The sequence below is a fragment of the Pleurodeles waltl genome, chromosome 3_1, assembly GCF_031143425.1.
Source record: "Pleurodeles waltl isolate 20211129_DDA chromosome 3_1, aPleWal1.hap1.20221129, whole genome shotgun sequence".
In the NCBI taxonomy this organism is placed as follows: domain Eukaryota; kingdom Metazoa; phylum Chordata; class Amphibia; order Caudata; family Salamandridae; genus Pleurodeles; species Pleurodeles waltl.
In genome coordinates this window covers 1,393,164,981-1,393,188,721 of record NC_090440.1, presented here as the reverse complement: position 1 = coordinate 1,393,188,721, position 23,741 = coordinate 1,393,164,981, and the positions used below count along the sequence as shown (strand labels likewise).

General features: G+C 41.8%; 1 protein-coding gene across 18 annotated transcripts in view; it reads right to left on the bottom strand.

Annotated features, from left to right (window-relative positions):
* PUM1 (pumilio RNA binding family member 1) overlaps window positions 1–23,741 on the bottom strand; it is an 859,012-nt gene that overhangs the window by 684,301 nt on the left and 150,970 nt on the right. For 8 of the 18 annotated variants that reach the window (XM_069224905.1, XM_069224910.1, XM_069224908.1 and 5 more), the window contains exon 4: window positions 5,242–5,331. The exons of the other annotated variants lie outside the window; for them this stretch is intronic. In XM_069224905.1, coding sequence (XP_069081006.1) covers window positions 5,242–5,331 — 90 coding nt within the window. The remainder of the gene's footprint in view (window positions 1–5,241; window positions 5,332–23,741) is intronic. 18 annotated transcript variants of the gene reach the window in all.

The window sequence follows — 23,741 nt, the reverse complement described above, 5'->3', positions numbered from 1 at the left end:
TTTTCAAAACTATTTTGGCCTCCAGGGCCATAAAAGTACAACACAGAAACACATACAATAGAAATAAATACATTAGTAAAAATAATTTACAAAGATAAAATATGCAATCGAAGGGCAATATCTGAATGAGCAAGTAAACTTTTTAATCTAAGGATCCTGACAAGAGTGATTTACGATTGCAAAGAGAGGTGGAATGGTTACGAAAACCTAATAACCTACAGGCAGGAGCAAGCCAATTCCTGTGTCGATTGCAAAGAGAGGTGGAATGGTTACGAAAACCTAATAACCTACAGGCAGGAGCAAGCCAATTCCTGTGCGGCACTGTATAAGCAGGACAAACAAATAGAACATGAGGGAGATTTTCGGTGTGGGAGTTGCATGCTGGAGAAGTCCAAGTTAAAACCGTTTTCCAATAGAGGACCAGGAACCTAAAGATTTTCCTGCAAAAACCTGCTTGCAGTATGCTGAGAATATCGAGGTCAGACATCCAGTCTTGGATCTTACCCAACAAACCATGACAAAAAGTTTTTTGTAGATAATCTAAAACACTGATAGGTCTATTGTTGCAGGGTAATGACCTATCACCCTTTTTTGTGGATCGGAACAACTGCTCCTTTCCACAAGCCCAGAATTGAAGCCCCTGTAACAACTGCATTGGACAGAAAAAGAATGTAGCCAGACCAAAGATCAATGTCAGTCAGGAATAAGTCAGCTGGAATGCCATCAGAGCCAGGTGTCCTGCCGCACTTGACCGCGCCAAGAGAGTGCACAACACCAGAGAGTGTAAACAACTGAGTGGGGTTAGAACTTGGCAACTGACTCATAAGAACAGGAGCAATCCAATGGGACTCTCCAGGTGGAGAGGAGAATTCAACAGAATACAGTTCTCTAAAGTGTTGTTCCCAATCTGCTGCAGCAATATTTGTCACTATCTCCAATGCACGTATGTTGGAGCCACGTGCAACCAAGGACCAGAACTTTAAACAGTTTTTCTCTGGAAAGGCATCTTTTAATAGCACCCACCACTGTTACTCTAGTTCCCGTTTGGCTTTGCAAATGGCTATCTTATGAGATTTCCTAATCAAACGAAGAGAGATAATATTTCCTGATGTGATGGCTTTAACCAATGATCTACTTAAATCCTGACATTCCGTATTAAACCAAAGTTGCTTGCCTTTGGGTCTACCACTACCAGATTTGATGTTTACAGAGAAGAGTGCCGCAATCCTCTTCAAGCAAGCGACATGGAGTGATACCAAATGGTTATTGTTAACTAGAGCTCCTGCATTTATGTCAGACAGAGAACTGGAAGCAGTATTCACGGCGCGCAAGATGTATGGGCGGGCTACTATCTGGTGCCATTTTAGGTGGTTTGTCATTAGTCACCTTAAGGTCCACCGGCAGAGTGGCAGATTTACTGGACACAAGTGAGTGGTTGCAAAAAGCAAGCATTTGGACTGAGAGTGGGTTACGTCATTTTCTGTCCTCTCGAAGGGCCATCAAGAACAAAAGGACAATCTCACATCAACAAGAAAATAGTCAATTCTGCTTGTGTGATTGACTATTATGTGTGTGATGACCGTCAACATCTGATCTAATCCTTCCATTGAGGGCCCTAAGCCTAAATTCAAGGGTCAAGGCTTTTAAATGGACAGCTGCCTGAGACCACTTACTAACAGGTGGAATATCCAGATAGGGAATGGACCACACCTGGTCTTCCTCATGAGTGATGCGGAGGTCGTCCCATTCAAGAGGTTCCAAGGTGGTATTAAAATCACCTGCTGCAATAAGGTTGTAATGCTGAGGACACTGGCTAAGAATTGTTTCTAATGTGAGAAGAGGGTCTGCCCCTCTTATTCAGGAGTGCTGGGATAAAAAAAAGTCTGAATAGCCAGAGTAGAAAATCGGATCCAGGGTCCAGGTCTCCTGAAAGAGGGGAATTTCAAAGTCATAAAAAAATGGAGTGCAGGCAAGAAGAGAGATCTTGGGCTTCAGACCTGCCACCTTCCAAGAGCCAAGGCGCACCCCCCTCGGAATGATGTACCAATGGAATAACAGATAAATTAAGGGCCAGGGTAGTGTAGACATTTCGAATCTCCTGCAAAAAAAAAAAAAAAGGCTCGATGTACCAGTAGCATCACTATCAGTAACAGTTGGAACACTGGAACACTAGAGCAAGCAGAACTGCTAGTTAAATGTGACAAAGACCACACAGGTTGTAGGATGGAAGTTAAAGGTCGGCAAAGTGTTAAGGACATGGATGCTAATACGTGTAGAAGAGCCATCTCGATTGGCTCCAATTAAGGGAAGACAAGCAGATGACAACTTCAAACTGCAAAGAGGAAAAAGGGCCACTTTCAATCAAACCACCTTCTTCTCAACCCTGGTAGAACTTCTATTTCTGCCCTTTTCAGGAGAAACTTTCCAACAGTGGGAAAAGATTAGAGAAGAGTTGGTGAAAATCCTCAAAACATGCACATTAGAAGGTATTCCAAACCTGGAACTACAGCTTACTGCTTACTCCAGCCCCAGTACGTTGATCTGCAAAGTGGCAAAATAAGGAAATTTATATAGTAGGGCTTGAAATTGCTAGTATTCAAGCCCTGGTATAGTGTTAGCCCTGGCATAATCAGAGAGGCTATTATCAGCGCTTTTACATGAGATTGCTGCCTTAACTTGTTGCCGCACTACATGGCACCAAAGGGACAGTTAGATATTTTTACAGGACAAGTCGTTTCAAGAAGCAACTTACTCCCATGGACAAGTAGATATTTTATTAAATTACATACCCTTGTAATAGCTTCAGATTTTCAAATATTAACATTTTGTTTTAGTTTTTGCAGAGAATAGTGTAGTCTTCACATTATAAAATACAGTATTGTGAAGAGAAATGTCACAGGAATCTTCAGGCAGCAAATTAAACCAGATTCAAGCACTTCCTGCTGACCAACCACATTTCATATAAATTACTATAAAATGTACAGTTCTCAATGCCAAGCAATGCCCAAAATGCTCCGCCACCAAGCACCCCTGATTAAAATGTTTGCACTTTAAAGAGTTTGTTGCATCAATTACAATGTGGCAGAGTATTTCCATGTTCAAGGACACAAAGGAAGTTTTAAAGGATTCTCTCTCATCTTGGCTTAGTGCATGTCATTTAAAAAGCGTTTTTGGATGGAAGGGGACTGGCAGCATGAGGTTGCTGAAGGAAGAGAATTAACTGACACTGGATGTCCCCAAAAGATGACCGAATTAGTCCATAACTGGTGAAGAAGGGGCACAGTTGAAATTTCTTTATGGAGAGAAAAGCTATTTGTATGCTTTTTGAGTCTAGAAAAGTGGTTGTTTCTATAAATTCAATAAATATGCAATGGTCTGTGTCTGGGATGTTGCATTTACTGCAATACGGCAGACAAATTAGAAGTACCAATCAGTAGTAAGGGTTTGAGACTCAGTTAAGAGTGTAAGATTGTGGGAAAAGAGGCAGATTTTTCAATGCAAAGGGGCTTAAAAGGAGAGTTAGAGGCAGATTCTTCCACTGTATAGGAGCAGATGCTGAGAATATGGATTCTTTCACTGTAAATGGGGTCAAGCCATCAGAAGGGGTGGATCCTTACACCGTAATGGGGTCTTGCCTTCCCTTTAAGAAAGAGGTGTGGGGAAAGGCAGAAAAGGTCTCTGTAAAAGGGTACACGGCAGGAGCATGGGTAGGTAATGCCAGTGAAAAGAAATATAAGTGGGGGAGGCTGTGGTTTCTTCCACAGTATATGGGGGTGGAAATCAATTAAATAGGTACATTCTTCCACGACGAAGAGGTGTTAACCCAAGAAAGAGGCTGGTTCTTCAGCATATATCAGGCATTCATCAAATGACACACAGATAACATGGTGTAAGGATCAAGCAATGAAATGTACAACAATATTTGGGAATTGATTTTGTCTTGCTGCTTCAAAGGGGTAGGCACCATCCAGTGATGAAGAGCTTTTGAATCAAGCACAAGGTAATAAGGGCGAATATTTGTTGTACATAAAAAACAATCCAATGTGGGACCTTCAGTATCAGAAGGACGTGAGCATCGAAGAGTGCCTTTTAATATTTAAGGGAAAATAGTTCTAGGCTCTTTGAAATTCTAGGAAAACCATCTATTTATCACAGCTCGCATTAAATTAAAATACCTAATCAGTGAAGTCACGAGAGAAAAGGACCAATGTGGTCTGCTGCAAGAGTTCAAATGTAGGACGCCATGGTGTAAATACAGAGTGTAGAAGACAAACAGCTGCAATTAATTGTGCTGGAAAAATTATTTACAAAGCTCAGCTAATTACTAATGCTGCGCAGTCATTTCGTTATCGGGCTGTGTTCCTGAAAAAATATAATTCTAGTTATCCAGCACTTGCTCAGTTGCATAACCATAACTCAATCATTGAGGAAAATAAATCAGCAACTGGAGCGCATGAGTGTTTTACAGCCAATCAAAACGGAAAACATTAAACTAGCAAGAGTCGAAAGGTTCTTTAGTAGCCAAGCTAAAACCAACATTCAACCATAAACTTCAGCAATAAGTGGTGAGTACATAAACTGCAGCTGAGTGTGCCCCATGCACCAAATCTGTAAATAATTAATTACTGCACCTTCTTTTATTCAACCAGCAGATGGATCACACTGATCCACTCCCGAACCTTGTTTTAAAATACTCAAATCATCTGAATCCCAACATACATAATCAGATAAATGAGCACCCATAACATACACAAATATCAAATGAATAATGTTTTTACAAGGTTATGGAGGGCACGATGTGGGGGAGGAATTTTGTGAGCTGAATAGTGTCACAATCGTTACTCATCTAAGGAATAGAAAAGTATAATGGAAAGGGGATTCTACAGGTGTTGAAAGAACAAGTTATGTTAAAGGTGACTAAGAGGGCATGAACTAAACGCAGTTTGATTAATACAGATTTGTACACCATCAAGAAGATGCATGCTACACTGCTACACCAGAAGGTAATTAGTGATGGTAGTAGATGTTGCCTGGCAGCCCAGGGGATATTTTTCATATGTGACAAAAGGGCAGGGTTTCAGTGCGTTTCTTCCTAGAGACAATGCTTATTTAACGAAATACACCACTCGGCCACAGAAGGAAAATAAAAAACATGATCATTTAGGAGAGTAAAAGCACATTTTCTTATATCCAAGATGGTAGATTTCACCCCTGGCACCCACATGTTTAGACCACTCTTACCTTCCTAAAGGGTCTTGAGATGTGGCTCCTCAATTGGAATTCTGCAGGCAAGTGAAAGGCTCCTCCATCTCCCCCCTCTTCCTCTCCTCTCTGGTTGGCAAAAAGTAAAATCAATGTCCTAGCGCTTAGAAGCCAAAGAGGCGTGGAATTTTGCAATATATAAAAAGTTAATTCTAGTAAAAGTTGATTACCAACTCTAAGGTGGCTTGTGTACAGCAGAGGATATGTGCAAAAAGAAGCATCACTAACCAATCACCATGGAAAGACAATGTGCTCAATTTCAGCACACTTAACATTAGTCAAAACATTACTCACTATTTTAAAACCCATTTATGCACATAACCGCAAATCAGAGTGGCTTTAAATTACCAAATAAATATAAAACATAAGGAAAAAATGTTAACTCAATGCTGAACGCACATATTAAAATGAATGCATTAAAGTAGCACTAAATTGAAGAATGTGAAAAATAGAATTTTATTAAAGTACCTTCTAATACTACTAACCACAGGCAGGAAGGGTTTGGCTGTCTCTTTCTAGGAAGATCATCATCCATACATGCATTAATACCACTGAATATAGGAAGAGCTCAATAAAGTATAGTTATGTAAGTAATTAAGAAATTACGGAAAAAGTTAATGCCCAATAATTAAGAGAGCGCTCCTTTTTGTGCTGGTCTGATAAAACATGAGTAAGCTATAGTGAATGATAGGGATAAACGCTTCAAGCATTTAAGCAATAATGTGCAGATGAGGCAAACTAATTTGGATAGCAATTAAAACCTTAACTGCATCTGAACTATTCCCAAACATAAAAATAAGAAAATGAAGGTATGCTGGCATGTAACATTACATCTGCAATTGAAATAAAAATCGTACATGCCCAGGTCACATTACAAATTATTTAAACATTGAGGTGGAAGAGAAGACGGTCTACTGCAAATATGATGCAAAATGTTCGATGGCATGTGTAGCTGCAGATACACATGATTTTATTTGCCACCAGATTGATGCACAACTAGCCAGTACTTCTCTCGCTATTCTTTTTGTTCTCATAATAGATTAGAAGTCACCTTTACATGCGGTGCTCACAGTACAAGTAAACAATTATCGTATTTGAGCAGCACTAAATCAGTTTGCTCTCCTGTTATTTTGTTGTCCTTAAAAGCAATATACTAATTAATGAAAGGTACCACATTTTACACAAGGAATAAAAAGCCTTGAGTAAATTTACTGATATACCCCAATTGGTTTATGCGATAAACATCTAGGGAAGAGGCAACGGTCTAGACAGGTTAGTGCACAGTCGTACATCTTTGCGTACAAAGCTGTGGGTTGAGTAATGGAACACTTAAGCCCTTGTTCCTGGAACACATAATAAGTTACATTTAAAAAGCAGGGCAAGCTTGCAAATGTACATTTTTACACAGCACATACTATCGAGACAGATCCTCCGATGATGTCAGTTTAATACTCTAGGTAAATACAGACAATTTTGGAGGAAACAAGCAACATTTCGAATGGCAAAGCGTTTACTCTGCCCTCAGGTGTTCATTTCAATATTGCATATAAATGGATGCTGCACTTCTCAAATACACTGAAGTGAACTACACTAAGATAAGAAGGCAGCACTTTAATATGGTTGAATTTTCTGTATCAAGCTATAGTATAAACAAATGGGCAAATTCTGAAAACTGATAAACCCTATAATTTTGCACCTCAAACTGAGAAGATTTCTAGTGAGATATGACTTGGTGTGTAGCAGTATACGCTTACAAAGAGCGACACGCCATACTTCCAGAAATACGTAATGTCTTTTTACCTCAACTTTATTCTACAGTTTCTGTAAGTGGATAGTTCCTGCCTACAACTTTTGCCAATCATATTACGAGATGAAGGCCCAAACCAGAACACTGGTTAAAACGAGTAATCATCCTGTATACAATAAGAGCGAGAAGATTCTGTCTACGATTTTACGAACAATTACAACATTGGAATGTTCGGATCTCCATTGCAGACAATGGAGTGCTCCGGGCTAGCGTCAACATTCCAATGTTCTTGGGAGTTCACTAAAATGACACAAAAGGATGATGGGTGGAATACTGAAACTTTTCTCTCACTCACCCCCAGTCACAAAGATCTGGGTTTCATCCATCATTTTTTGCACACCACCCCACGCCAGTTTGGACCCAGCCATAGGCAAATCAGTCTTGACCCTGTTCCCCATGGGAACAGTCCAGCCCGAATTGCCAGCCCAGGTCCACCCTTCATCAGCCAAGCAAGCTTGAATCCAGTGCCACAGTGAGCATGGGACCCAAGTCTGATCATACCCTTCCCACTCAAGGCGATTTATCAACACAGGAGGCTGATGGACAGAGTCCTGAAAACAGGGGTGGCATGGTGAGCAAAACAATAGATTAAACCCAGATCTGTGACTGGGGAGTGAGTGTTTGAAAAGTTTCAGCACTCCGTTCATTAACTTGTGTTGCTATAGTTCCCTACAATGGTAGCAATAAAGGCTCATGTCTGTTTGATTGAGCTCAAGATCCTATACAGAGCTCACCACACACGCATCCTACTATGTATAATTACAAGTGCGAGAGATGTGAGGTTTCTGAGGGAGTGCAGGATGCAAGGTACATTCTTACACATGCTATGGACATGCTTCCGCATACAGCCCCTCTGGGAGATAGTCAGGAATTGGTTGAAAGGGGCATCTGGATTACCCCTCGAGTTATGGCCAAGCCTGGCACTATTGGGGGTATGGGGCTCAGCAGACCACACCGGGCATCAGAAGATTCTAGTAAATCAGTAAAGATAAAGGTTTAATCCTGTTGCAAGCATTTGATGCCCAGAATAGGATGGAACGAGATAGGTGACTGTCTTGATTTGTTTGATTGTTATTTTTTTTTTTATATGTTTGAAGCAAAATTACATACATTTATATATAAAAACATAAAAAAAGGGAAAAAATGTTACTCATCCACCGCACGTTCAACCTATTTGTATGCCAATAGCCATCTGTTTCATTTGTTGGTTCCGGAGAAGGTTGACCATATCCTTCTCCCAATTTCACACTTCATTGGTGTAACCAGTAGTAAGACAATGATTTACAAGTTAAATGAGAATGCCTATTTGAAATCTACACCAACTGTATACAAATCTGCTCTGAATATACATTGTTTGGACAACTAACTTTGTTTACTTTACCTCGAATGTCACAGGGCTGGCTCAATTTGAGAAGTGCAGATGAGTGTTTGCATAATTACAGCAAGATTGAAATTACACTCCTCCAAGAAACCCACGTGTACGGGAACTGTATTCCAAGCTTGTTTAAGTGCTAGAGGGAGCAACGTCATGCCACCTCTTACTGGGAATATGCACGAGGGACTTATCTGGGTGGCCCCCGGGATGCTCTTCCAACACAAAAATCATGTAGTGGAGCCAGACGACAGTTAAGTTATATTACATGGGACACTTGATGAGCGGAAGATTTGTTTTATTAATGTCTATGCAACTAACATAGATAACCCAGATTTTTACTGCGGCGTTATGGAGGCAACATTGCCATACATGGACAAAACCATAGAGCTATCCATGGATTGTAAATGCGTTCTGAACTGAGGGCTTGATCGAGAACCCCCTCCCCATGTAGCATACTAAGCCCCAAATTACAGCGGCACTTGAGGACATATTGGCTGGGGTGCACCTCTGATGTATGGCGAGCGAAACTCCACCCAAAAACAGTTCTCCTGTTTTACCTCGGTGACGCACGTTTCTAGCCAGCTAGATTACTTTGGATCACCCGAAGTAGCAACAGAGATTGAAGACATCTCTTATCTGTCCAGGTATCTCTGTCTATTCACTGGCCTTACGGCGCTTGGGAGGGAACCAAGTCGCCCTGCAATTCCTTTATGGCACCTTAGAGCAGAAGCCCTAACGGATCCACCATTTCAGTTTGAGACTCACTCACACATTACTTTCTAAATAATTGGGGCTCAGCACGTAACAAGGCCCTTGATTGGGACCCCATGAAGGTCGTGGTGAGAGGGGTCTGCATCATAACGTCTTATGGAGTTCGTCACCAGTTAGAGCGAGATACACAACAGCAAGAAAAGAAAATAACTAATGTTGAAACCCAGCTCCCTTTTGACCCTCGTGTGCTGCCTGGCACTTAGCACAAACTAATCTATTAGACGAATGGCACAGACTTGAAAAACAATTACAAAGCATATAGACAAAGTATGCATGCCATGGGCGACAGGCCGGGTGCTCCAATTGCCAGGCTGCTCAAAACGGGAGTCTCCAGATCACACTGTGTTATCACTTTATATGGGTGCTCTAGTCCAAACACAAAGGGTGATTGATAAAGTGTTTTTCAATCACCTCGGCACGGTATATGTTGCGCAACGCCCACGATCCCCGGAGACTGAGTTCCTGTCAGGGGTCCAGCTCCCTCATCTGGACCAGAATTCTGCTGCCCCACTTTCGAAAGAGGAGATGCTAATGGCAATTAAGCAACAAAAACCACGAGGCATTAGTGGTCAGGATCCTAAAACCAGGCAAGGACTCAACGGTCGCTTCGGCCTGTAGCCCAATATCTTTATTAAACATGGACATGAAAATATTCAGCAGTGTCCTAGTGGCCCATTTACTTCCCCACCTGACCATCCGGATCCACCTGGATTAATCAGGTTTTATCCCATGCTACAGCACCTTACACAAGTTAAGGCGTTTGACCCAGGATTATCATGCACCGCAGATCCAAACAGGCATGCGACTCTCTAAATTCGGACTATTTATGGCACATACCTCAGATGGCAGGACTAGGAACTGGATTCCACAGATACGGATGTCTCCTGTACACCAACTTGTATGCCCGCATTCCTTTGGGCAGAATAGTGTTTGACCCCCTGTGACTCAATTGGGCTACAAAGCAGGGCTGACCCTTTCACCGCTCCTGTTCGCTGTGGCCATGGAACCACTGACAGTGACTCTTCAAAAGGAACTAAGCCCGCGGGGCATAATGTTGGGTGATACCACACTTGTGATCTCCTTATATGCTGATGATGCACTAGTGTATCTACGGCAACCAATGTACTCTGTTTCTATCCTACTCAACATAAATCATGCTTTTGGTGACATCTCCTTGGTGGGGATCCCAGATGAGGATCTTCCCAGGGTGGGTATCCCATAGGAACTGGAAGAGGTCCAATAAATTGGGATTCACTTAACGCATTGAGCCCTGATGTACCTCAAGCGGAATATCGGCTGAGTGGTGGAGGATGTTCATTTTTCACTATGATTCAGGAAAGAGCTCCTGTTATCACTAATGGGTAAGACTGCCATTAAAAAATAATTCTGCCCCTGTTTGTTTATGCCTAGCAAAACACCTTATACGCGATCCCCCAACAATACCTTCGAACCCTCAGCAGTCTGATAGTAGAACTACTATGGAGAACCAGGCAAAAGGGTTAAGTTAGTCACCTTTAAGTGCCCATGGGATCGGGAGGAGTCTAGGTTCCCCATCTGCAACTTTATTATATGGCGGCCCAACTGCATCCCCCGGTTCATTGGTTTCAAGGGGAAGGTAATTGGGAATGGAAGCTCTTGAGAGGCACACATGGGGATAAATCATTGCAGTTCCTGTTGATGATGGGTCAAGGGCCCCCCCATATATTTCCCCATATCTTTCCCCATATCATCTGAATGGTGGTTGGGGTTTGAGAGGATATGGTCAGGCGGGATATCAGCCATGCCCCATACACTTCAGATATGCCTCTATGAGTGATGCAACCCTTTGTTCAAATTGCAAACTCCATGTCAGTACAGAGAGGGAAAGACATGTGGGTGTGAAATGGAGGTGTTTGAACGTACAATACTTCCGCCCTTCTCGGGCGCTCCATGACAATCTTCTTTGTGCCGTCCTCCCGGTTCAAACAAACTTACAGGAGACGGTGAATGTGTGTTGGGGGGTGGGGGAGTTGCACTGCTGCCCAAAGAATTGGAAAAGGTCCATGAGGGCATACACAGAATCAGACCAATGCCCACTTTAAACCTCTCCAGCATAACTTTATCCATTAGAGCTACGTCACCCCACAGACACTCCATATGATACATAATAGGAGACCAGATGGTTGTCCCCGTTGCAGCGCGCAAATAGCAGACTCCCTGCATATGATATGGTTGTGCCAGTCCCTTTCAGAGTATTGGCAAAATGTGCTGTGGAGTCTTAACAGGGTGTCAGGCTGGGATATCCAGTTGGAAATTCAACAAGTGGTGCTTGGGTTGCTCCCTTCTCATGCACATAAACAGTTAACCAACAAGTTTGTCCTCTTAGGACTAGTACTGGCCAAAAGACAAACAGCCCTGGCGTGGCTCAGGCAGACACCTAATAGCCACACAACATGGTCGAAAGATGTAATGCAATGGGCAAGTGCAGACAAAGTGCAAATGTGTCCTGTTCGAAGAGATGAAAGCTTTGAAGAGGATGTGCGAGCCTGGTCGGCCATATTATCCAAATCTACACTGGATGGATTCTTCAAAGCCCCCCACCCCCCCCTAGGTTCTGAGTAGGGTAATGGGGCATGGGCAATACCATAAATGTCCTGCGCATCTTGAGCCAGTGCGGTATATGATAGCTGGAATATCCAACAAGCCTCCACAAAATACTAAACACAACATTCAACACACAAGCAGAACTGGGGAGGAGGATCAGAAGTTTGATATGTTTTGCTGCAGATCTTGAATGTTGACTGGGGTTATTTCTCTTTTAACCCTACCTATAGTTTCGGGGGAACTTAGATAATTGCTCTCTAAAGGAAAAACTGTGTTTGGTAATCCGGGTCAGTTGAAACTTGTTTTCAACCATTCATTCCTGATAGTTGGCAAGTTCAATGTACCATTCCTTCTACATTCCACCCTAGTACCAACTATTAAGTAAGAAGTGCAATGAGACACGCAGGTTGCAATATTGCTTACATTATGTCTGCGGTATGTTGCTGCAATACTGCAAGTTTATTAAAAATAAAAAAACTGTACTTGTGCTACTGACAAATGTTTAATAAAACAAGCAAAAAAGTTTTAAATGCCTTGGGTATAGGCTTCGACTAAGAATTTAAGTTCATGCTGGAAGGCTGATCACACTAGGGGCAACACAAAACATCCTAAAAATTACGTATTGTGGTTTCTTTGGAGCAGTAAACAATCGACTCTTCCTGTGTCTATTATTTTAGAATAAGCCACTCAAAAAGGAACATTTCCATCTTCATAAATTATCGTATAGTAAATGAGCTAGTAAGGATTCGTCCAATTTTCTGAGGCTCACAACGTACAAGGCACATCCACACCCCAGAGTGACATGTTTTCAGAAAGTTAACTGGAGACGAAACACCTGATCAATAGTGCTAATCCCATCTTAAATCCAGCTTGTGTGTGTGTGTGTGGGGGGGGGGGGGGGGGGGGGGGGGGCTCGTCAATGGGTCCAGCTATCCCTATCCTCTCATGCAGTCTCTCCAAAATAATCCGACTGATCAACCCAAGCTGTGGCCAAGATATTGCATGTCATTAGAGTGGAAGCCTTCATGCCCCTATTAGTCATAATACGCCAAAAGAAACAATGGTCTTTCCCCTTGACTGCTGCTGATTGTACCTTCCATTTAGAAAATTCCCAGTCTCTCTCAGCCCTTGAAATCGAAGCTTTATATAGGGAACACACTTCTTGAATGAAGATCCTATTGCTACCTTTAACTACTACAGCTAAGGCAAGTCTTGCAGTCCTACATGCTTTCAAATACCAGGTTGCCTTTCTTACCCTTTTCGTAAAGGACCTGGATTGGACTAAGAATAGTTTTTTAATGGAACTGAACACTGATTTCTGAATAACATTAAGACTTGCTAAGTAGACAATCACAAATTGTCACCCTCAAAGCCAGCACAGCTTACAGCCCAGAAGTGACCACCTCATAAATCTGCCTCAGGATATCCAGAGAATCAACCACTATGCTCCATTTTAGCCTTTTAAAGTTACTGGAAGGCATAAGCCTTGTATCAAAAGCGCCAGAATGAGAACTAGATTTGATAGGGCCCAATGCTTCCAGGGAAGATCCACAGCATTATGGTTGCTGTCCTGCCGAGGTGTAACCTCCATATCAATCATTGAAGGTCATAATCTAATATCGAGCAGGATGTAATCAACAAGGCTGGTTGAGACCTGGTGATTAAAAGTATGCCTCCCCTCCTTTGTCATATAACACTCTTCCATTACAAGTTTGTACCACTGCTCAATGTAAATGCATTTAAATGTAGAGAAACAGCTGACCATTTGTTAACGGGCAGGAGGGAAACTGAAGAGAGAGTCAATGGCCGCAAGGGTATCAATGATCATCATTTGGTGAGCAAAGAGGCCCACTTCCTGCTGGAGGGGGAACAGATGCTCTGCTAAGGTTTTCTCAGATGTTAGAGAAATATTGAGTGGGAAGGAGAGAAAGGGTAGGAAGAAGCCTTCATGACAATTGATAAGAACCAGCTGACAGACATAATGGATCACCAAACCGGGCGGAAGCAGCAGAACCTGACTTGCACTGGGTGGTCATACTCTGCTAAAAAAGGCAAACTAAAGCTGCTTGAAGGCTCTTGTAGTGGGGAATAAGAATTAGAGAATTAATGACCCTGATGGCCTGTACATTATAAATTAGTTCCACGCTTGTGGCCACAAAAAAAAGGACTGTTTTGGCTGCTGTATTACAGACTGGAAAGCCCCAGCTTTTGTCCTCCTAATCAGGCTGGCACCAAACCAGTGGGAGGAAAGCTACCCCCGTCCCCAGAACTAGTTTTTAATAACCACAGAGGAGAAAACTGTTCATCACCCCGGCCTCACCTCTGTGTGGGCACAAAGGACTGCACAAAGGGGTCAAGGGTTTTCTCCATCTTGAATTTTGTGAATGAGGGTCACTGGGGGATTGTTTGCAGTAAGGCAATCAAGAACTACTGAAAACGTGGGTAGGGCTGCCACAGGATATTTGAGCTCATTGGTATGGGAGTGCATAGGCGTCACAGCCTATCCCCTAGCTTGATCCAGGCATTAATGTGGTACCTTGGTACCCAAGGGACTGTCCTCAGAGCACTTACTGTACAAGTGGAAGATCTGAAGAGGACTGGAACTGCTGACTGACTTGAGAGCCCTCAATGACTGAACTTGCTCACTCTTGAACCAAGGACAAAGAAGTGGATTCCAAAGATCAGTAGACTGGCCTTGTGTGGTTACAGGGACACAAGCAGCAAGAGGCCTTTTCCTTGATGTACGTAGCTGACCAGTGCCAACTACACTCTGACTGGACTTTCCTGTTGGCATCTGCCAGACAACCTGAGAAACTCCAATTGCCCTTTGAGAGTTTCTGGGGCCTTAAAATATACGCATATGGTTTGTTCAGGCTACAGATCCAAGTTTGGAAACTTTTTTAAACTATTCCTCTAGAGCTCCAGTGCTTCAGGGGAACCTACGGCATGAGACTGGATTCCAGCTTTCTTGAGGTCAAGGCTCCAAGTACCTCCAAAAAACTTGACCGAGTGTCATTCTGCGTTGGGAATTACAAAATTATCAGTGAGAAATCTCCAAAGTTCCATGGTTCCAGTGGGACGATACTGGTTCAAGTATCAGGCCTTCTGTTCCACAGCAGCCTGCTCAGGGAGGATTTTTCTTTCTGTGTGAATTCCAAGGATGACCCAAACACACTAATTTCTGAACTGTGCCCAAACCCAGAAAAAAAGGTCTCTTGCCTGAAGCTTATTGCTCTGGCCTTTGCAAAATATCATGACTTGATTATACAAGGCGTGCGGGTCAGACTTCATGGTTTGGATGACATTCATTCTAGAACCAGTCCTGCGTTTTGGTGATATCTCCAAACAGAGCTCTGATGTTCCTTTAACCGTTTTTGACTGTTTAGGACTGTTGAAAACTTTATATATCCATGAAGTGTGGTAATGTAACATCTGCGATTCATGATCGAAGATGTGACTCTCCCGTATGTCGCCCATCATAGAGGTTGCCAAGTAGAGAGCAGTGGGTCCTATCATCTATTCTCCCTCTGCGGTGGCAAGGCAAAAATCTTTGCAAACCTCTGGGTACCTGGTAAAAGTAATCTCCACATACAAAAGCCAAAAGAACCACCCAATCAAAATGGCTCAGTGTAATCAAGAACAACCATGGACAACTTGCAACAAGTGCACTTAGTGACATTGCTTTGCAGGATAAGCAAGCTTTAAGTACTCACCATACAGGCACCATATCCTCAAATACAGAATGATATGGTAGTCATGAGGACTAAACCATGCTTCCTAACAAAGGTCATATCCCACTTTCACATAAATCAAACAAGTTTTTTTCCAAGAACCAAAGGTTCAGGACAAAGGAGCACTGCATACACTGGACACTCGCAGGGTGATAATGTACGACAGAGAAAGAACAAAACAAATCAGATAAGGGAAATATTTGTTTCTGTATCATTAGCAGACAATAACAAAGGAAAACTTGTCACCAAGAACACCATTGTGGTGGGTAACTCAGACATATGTATGGCAGCCACAGTCAGTGTACAAGTGCACAAAACACTACTGCATCAATGTCCCGGTAAACAAAGAAGCTTAAGTAGGGCAAAGAGTACCGAAGCATTTGTTTGTAAACTCAACCTCCCCTCCATCCCAGTCACCACATCAAGGAAACTGCTATGAAATCCAGAAAGATTCATGTTGCAAATGAAATGGTTACTTACTGGTAGTAGTAGCTGAGCAGCTTGAAGACCTTTCTGGAATCACATGCAACCCACTAAACCCCCAAAATTTCTTCACACCCCCCAAACCCCCAACATTTCTTCGCCCCCACCCACCAAAACAAGGTAAAGTAAACACAGCATAAATAGGTACAATCAAGAACTAGCCCACAGGACATCAAATGGATAGAATCACCAGGAACAACGTATCTGAAGATGGCAACCATGCTTAGAGGCTTACAGAGAGGGCTTCTGATGTTAAAAAGCTGGACTAAGCCCCAAATTGTGAGGACAGTCGACAGACCAAAAAAAAGAGGAAAGGCTAGTACAAGAGGAGAGTTCTAAGCCCAACCTTTAGTAGATACTGATACCACCTTCAATCAAGATACCTGGCCTGGCAAAGGGACTCTAAGAAAGAAGAGGGATAGCGGATCATGCTGAATTTCACACCAGGCCTTGTGTCTATCCAAACAGCTCTCCTTCGCAAGAGGTCACTTCCAATCTCGATATTACGCACTTAATGCACTAAATTCAGTCTCACTCTGTGCCTCATTGGCGCACGTTCGGAGCTCACTTTGTCTCACTGACAAAATTTGGCAATATTTTGCCACAAGTAGGTCAAGTGTTTCCACTAATGGTTTCATGAATCAAGCCTCATTCCAGGTGCTTCAAAAAAGAGGTCCTATAGGAGTCACGTGACATCTGCATGTTATTTGGGATCGAAGAACAATGCTGCCATTTTAGCCCTCCTTGCATTGGAAGGCCAGGAAGTTAAAATTACTGGTGGCTAATCCGACAGATATCAAAATTGTCTCCTTCGCTCACAGGAAAGTCGCTTGTCGGGGAACAATTTCCCAAGAAAATTTTCTGATAAAAACACAAAAGTGCCACTGGAATAGGAATGCCTCTTCTTCTATAAGTGGAGCAGTTGCCAGTTCTGTTTCATTCTTTTTGACGGTATCCAAACTGGGAGATCAGTGCTAAGACTCCAGACACTGAGAAGGTTTAAAGATCCATCAGCAGACCCCCCATTTGATGATGCCTTTCTCCTGGCTACGCAGAATCTGTTCAGTAAGGCTCATGTAACCTCTGACTTTCCTAAGGGAGAGCACTTTACTGCAGGCCTGAGGACTACTGGGTCTCCAGCCCAGTAATTTAAGCCGTCAATGCCGGCAAAGGCATAGATAAAGACAACATCATCGTGACAGACAGTTGAAAGAAAGTATTCCTGTGTGAGAGTTTTAAGCCTAACTTAAACAATGTTCCCTTGGAAGAGCACTATCCTGGATTTTCAGCTCAGTCTCCAATGTCATCACAATAGCTGATTAAAAAAAAGTGCGGCCACACAGATTATGACGATTCAAGGGCTAAACTTCTCCACTACAAAAGTAATGCTGGCTTTTAGTTTCTCAGCATACAAAAATAGCTGCCTGGACACTTCAAAATAAGGGAGCATTACTTACCTAAATAGCCATGGTTCAGAGAAAGCGTCTTCATTTTCTATAGCAGGAAATAAAGAAAAAAAAACTAAAGATTTGGAAGTGAACTGACCTTGCTCTCTTCGGAGGCATTGTTTAAACGTTTGACTGCAATCTTGCAACCATCATCCTCAGCAGCAGATACCTTGCTTCCATTCAATGAGACCATCTTGGATCCAGTCGCGACTGCATAGAAAAATATTTTTTATGACTATCTGCCTATGGACAAACAGCTAGACGCCTTAGGCCTTTTTAGGTAGTGTTCAAAATACTTCAGTGTTATGCCACAAGGCAGAGGGACTGGAAAGAGACCAGTGGGGAAAAGCTTTTCCAGACCAGTTTAAACCCAGGATGGCTAATTCTTGAGGGAGAGAAAGCTGCAGAAAAACATGTCGATCAGAAATAAGAAATTACTGAGTGTACAGAATATGGCAAGCAATCATAAGCATGAGTAAAACAAGCTGGCCACATCTATAGTTGATAATAATATATAAAGAAGGTTCCAATCCCATAACTAGGTGGTAGCTATTATATCAGTTTCAAACTTAAAGAGCTGGAAGTGGGATCACTAGGGTGAAAGGATTCCAAACAATAAAACGTACGCACGTTTGGGGGTTAGGGAGGGCTTTACATCAGCTAGACCTTCACTTCTTCAAAAAATCAATTGCAACTGATCAGTGAGGATGCTAGAAGTAGGACAGTGTGGAATTCCTATAGCCCGACAACCAGAACATATTGTTTGTGGTCAAGAACAAAATGTTTGTGTTTATTTTGTCCTTGGGACAAGCACATCCATCCCCCTGCAGCACAAACCCTTTGGCTGCCAGTTTACAGGGAGGGGAACTGTCGGCAGTTGAGGTAATATCTGTGTTCATACGTAATGCTGTTCGAACTTGTACTTTTAGATGCAAATGTTTCCAGAAGCTTATAAGCAAGACTGATGATTCTTCGCTTTCAAAATAAAGTGTTCAGATAAAAATGCAAGGAGGAAAACACGTTTTGCTAAATTACAATGAAATTTTAGGTAAGGTCCTTGACACATTTAGTAAACTTTGTTGATGCATGCTATTATGTCCCAAACGAATTCCTAAAGGAAAATCAGTGTAACCATTTTCAACATGATTATGAGAAACAAGCACTGACAAAGCCACCCCCATCAGACAGTGGTGGTCAGTCTTTTGGTTTTGTCTAAGTAAGTATTATTTTGACATGGCTTTGTAACACTTTATTGTTGTGGGAGAAGCCAGGGCCTCACCATTTTAACAAACACTGGCAGAAAGTAAAAAAAAAATAGTCTAAAAAAGCACACACTGCCACAGTAGTTCCTGGCACTGAACAAAAGTACACTGTGTGGCAATATGCCCCTTGTGGAAGAGCAGCAAGCTATCGCTCACAGTAAAGTCAGCAGACAGAGGGACAAATTGAATTTTAATATGTTAATACCAGACCTTATAGGGGCACAGTTCTTAATGAAAGTCACAAACATGCACTGATAGTATATGTTTTTGCATTACTGGCATTCATGAACTCACAAGAATTTACAGAAGTATGCCAGGAAAAGTACTCCTAGAAAATATTTGGGACTTGTACTTTCGCAAAAGCAAATATGCTTGCGTAGCTGTGCTCATACCAAAATCATACTGAGCGCCTACATGTCCACTTTTCCCCTAACCCTGGAAGAACTTCTAATTCTGCCCTTGTCAGGAATACATTTCCCACCTCTCTCAGTATGGGTAAAGATTAGAGAGGAGCTTGTGAAAATTCTTAAAACCTGCATTTTAGTAGGTCTGCACAGACTCAAAGACATTACTATTGCTTTCTGCTTCCCCCAGCCCCAGTATGTACAACTGATGCAAAATAAGGAAATTGCTATTGTAGGGCTTGACATTGCTAGTAGTCAATCCCTATCATAGTATTAGCCTTGGTATAATCAGAGAGGCTATGATCAGAGCCCTTACATAATGAGACTGCAGCCATAATTTGTGGCCACACTGCATGGCACCAAAGGGACAAGTATTTTATTTATTTTTTAAATTAAATACAGGACAAGTAGATTTATGAAGTACCCTGTCCCAGGAAAAAGTATATCTTTTATTAAATTCCACACCCCTGAGTAGGGTGTTTAATCAATTACACCACTATCCAGAAACAAAGAACAGATTATACAGAAAAATAAGATAGAAGCAATACAATTGCAACAATAAGATATAGGGCAAAAACGCCATATCTATTCTAACAAAAGCCGAGACCGAACAGAAACGCAGAATGCTCCATCTATAAACGTTGCCTTACAAGAAGTCATAAACAAAATGCACATGCATAAGGCAGCTCTGCATAATCTGTACACATTTTCTTCAGCCTGTGCCATCACACCCAGTCCATAATACGTAAAAGGACTAAATTAAATGGGGATGCAGAATGTCCATCGCTAACTTTGTCTTGACTCTAAACACTGACTGAGCAGGGAGAAGGCAACGGCACCGTAAATATTCAGTATTATTGACACTGCTGTGTAAAGTTCCAGATCTGCAATGCAAATGCTCTTGAGAATTAGATATATGGCATTCATTCACACATTAAAAAAAAGATATGAGCTCCGTCAGTAAAAATAAAATTAGCCTACCAATCTGGTGATTGGTTAGCAGGGAATCCAGAGCAAGAACCTGTACGTCAGCACAAGAGCTTGAGTTGTTTTATGTTCCCATTTACATGTGCAACTCAGGTGAACAGTCAAAGATTAAGGCACTGAATCACTTTGTCAAAAAGATAGTTTTTGAATTCAGGCTAATACAGCCAGCGTGCGACACTGAGAAATAACAAACATTTCACTACAATTAGGCCAAGAAAATTAGCAATACAAAAATACCATTTCTAAAGAGAAAGGTGGATGACCCTGGTTCACATATGAAATTTAGGTGCAACAAGCACATTTCAGCATTAATGCCGTTAATACACCCAGCTTCACAGTGCCTCAACAAGAACCATGTTTAACTTAACAAACATCATCATTTTGAAAGTTAACGTAATTATACTAGCTGCTATGTATATGCTTGTTCTACTGTATGCCAAATGATAAGACTAAGGTCCGTGTAAACATCTAGTAGCAGTGCTACATTAAACATACAGGGCCAAGTCATGTTAATTCAGAGCATGCCGGGGTTTGAAACGCAAAAGGTTTTTACCTTTGGGTGTCGTTTTGAAGCTTGAAGAGTTTCTGGATTCACAGAATGTGCATTATTCTGCCATTTAGTGGTTGGGTTCGGATATTTTACTATTCTCTCTCTACGTTTGTTTACTGGTGCGCATCAACAGCACCTCCATTTGGTGTGTCTGTGACGTTGTTCCACTTCCTCTGGAAGTCTCAAACCTACTCTGCAATTTTGTAGATTATTTTTTGTTTTTTGTTGTTTCTTTTCCATCATCTTGGTAGAGGTGGGCAGGTCACTTGTAAATCCAGAAAATCTTAAAGCTGCAAAACTACACCCATTTACGTTTTGCCGCATAAACCTTCTCTGGATTCACGTGTTTATTGATTTAAAAACAGTTTATCATTGTGGTGGGTGGGTTGATAATAGTTTGAAAATAAATGCTTTAGGACCTTTTGACCCACTTGAGCCTCTTTGTTCATTTGTATATCAATACAATAATGTTTTGTAAATGTATGCACTGAAGCCCAAGTTGCTGCCATGCAAATGTCTTAAGGGGTGTCTGACAAAGGCTACAGAAGCTCCTTTTTTTCTTGTTGAGTGCGCTCCTGGCACCCTAGGTAACGTTTGTCCTGCATTTAAGTCACATCATTGAATCAGTTGTGCAATCCATCTTGTAATAGTACTTTTTGATACTGCCTTAGAACAAAACAATTGCAGTGATTTCCTTAAGTGTTTTGTTCTTTCAACATAACATGATACAACGTCAATCATCCAATGTGTGCAGGCTCTTTTCTGCATACGTTTTAGGATTTTAAAAGAAAACTTATTTGAATAGATTAATTGATACGGAATTAGGAAACCACTTTTGGTAAAAAGAAGGATCTGTCTTCATGACAATTCTGTCTTTGTGAATTTGAAAGTAAGGCTCTTGAATAGTGAGCTCTTGTAACTCACCCTACGTAGGGAAGTAATGGCCACTAAAAACACAGTTTCTAAAGATAATGTCCACAAAGTAGCTTTGTGCAACGGTTCAAAGGTTTTTTTCATGAGTTGTGAAAGCACTAGATTCAAGTTTCAGGTAGGTGCTGGAACCCTTTTAGGAGGAGCTATCCTTTTTTGCTCCTTCTAGGAATCTTACCTACTGGTGATGTAAAGAAACATCTACCCATCTGACTTCTAGTGTATGCTACTACTGCCACCAGATGAACTTTAAGAGGCATACGCAAGCCCTTCCTGTAGTAGATAGGTTAGATATTTTAATACAGTTTTCTCCCTTGTTATTCTTTTGGTTACATTTTTATTTACACATCAAAGTGAGAATATTTTCCATTTTGTCATACAACATTTCCTGGTAACCGGTTTCCTATAAGACAGCCATTGTGTCTTCTGGTAATTTAAAATGTGCACATTTTAAGTCTTTGGGAGCCACACTGTTAATCTGAAATATTATGGTTCTGGATGCAATACCTTTCCATGGATAGCAAATCTTGTAGTGATTGGAAATTTCTTTACTGAATTAGTTGCGAGTAACATGTCTGTCTTGCCCATTGTGCGTTATTAGTATCATCATCTTGCTTCTCCTGCATTTATTGCTCATCCAGTGTAATAGAGGTATCGGTGGAAAAGCATATGCAACTGTCCCTGACCAATTTATCGAAAGGGCTTTCCCCAGAGACTGTGGGTGTCTGGAGGCAAAGAGTTGGCATTTTGCATTCTCTGGAGTCACTAATAAATCTACTGTTTGCATGCCCATCTTCTGGGATTGTCCTGTACCACTTCTTGGCTTAGTTCCCATTCATGTGAACACGAGGGCTGTCTGCTAATTCGGTCTGCCTCGCAATGCTCTTTCCCTGGAAAATGAATTGCTTGAATATCTATTCTTTTGTGGACTGCCCATCTCAAGATCTGTTGGGCCAACTTTGGAGAAGGTGTGATTGAGTCCCTCCCTGTTTGCTGATGTAGAATATTGATGTTGCGTTGTCTGTTTGGATCAAAACTGTCCTCCTCATAATGTGTTGTGTGAATGCTTTCAGGGCCAGCCAAATTGTCTAACTTCAGCCAACTGATGTGTTGGACCGCATCCAGGTCGGACCAAATCCCTCGTACCTTCAGAGAGCCCATGTGTGCTCCCCAACCCATAGGTGAGGCATCTTTGGTTATGGTTAATGTTGGAGTCGGTTGCTGAAGTCTCCCCCAAGTCTCCCCCAGCAGCACAGAAAGGAAGACAGAATTCTGTGTTAAACATCAATTTAACCTTTGTATTAATTCAGGGAAGCTAAATATCCTACAAACGAATTCAGCACTGTGAATTAAGGGAAATAATTGACAGCTAGCCCCTTTTACCTGTGAAATATACGCTTTGAAACCACTGGAACAATTGTAATAAGGAAGCTTAGCCATATATTCACTGAAAAAATACCAAAGGTTACAGGAGCCTTATAGTTAGGTTATGAATTTACTCGCAAACAACCATAGACATTCAGCAGTTATAGATTTCTTTCAATGTGATTGCAAATGTTATAGTGATAGTATTAATGTTTTGAAAGATGTCATGAGTGCTATAACATCTGAGGTAATTGGCAGTGCATGGCGAGGGGGGTTCTTTTAGTAAGCTCTGCATCTTCCAGAGAAAATAAGGGGGGGGGGGGGGGGAGGACATTGCATATCATTAATATACATGGAGCAGGGCCTAATGGGCAGGTCTTCTAGTCAAGTCTGCATACTTTTAAAAGTTTGGAACACAATTTCTAGTCTCAGCAGCAGATGACAATCAAGAGCCCACGTCACTCTGCATGAGATTGTGTTTGAAAAAGAAAAGAAAAAAAGGGTGCAAACACCTTCAAGTATTACAGATAGCTTTTCACAGTAAAAGTGCAGATAACACACACTTGATTTGCCTTGGCCATGCGCATGAAGTTTAGATTAGAGGAACTTGCGGTCCCAGCCAGCCCCCCACCTCCTAAAGGAAAGGGGGCCTTCTGAAAATCTAAGTAACAGTTTTCCCTCTTTCCCTACCTGCATGTTAGCAGGCAGGGAAAGAGATAAAAACTCTGATTCCAGTGAGCGGGAGCATATCACAGTACCAACTTGGTGGAGGTGGAGTGTTTG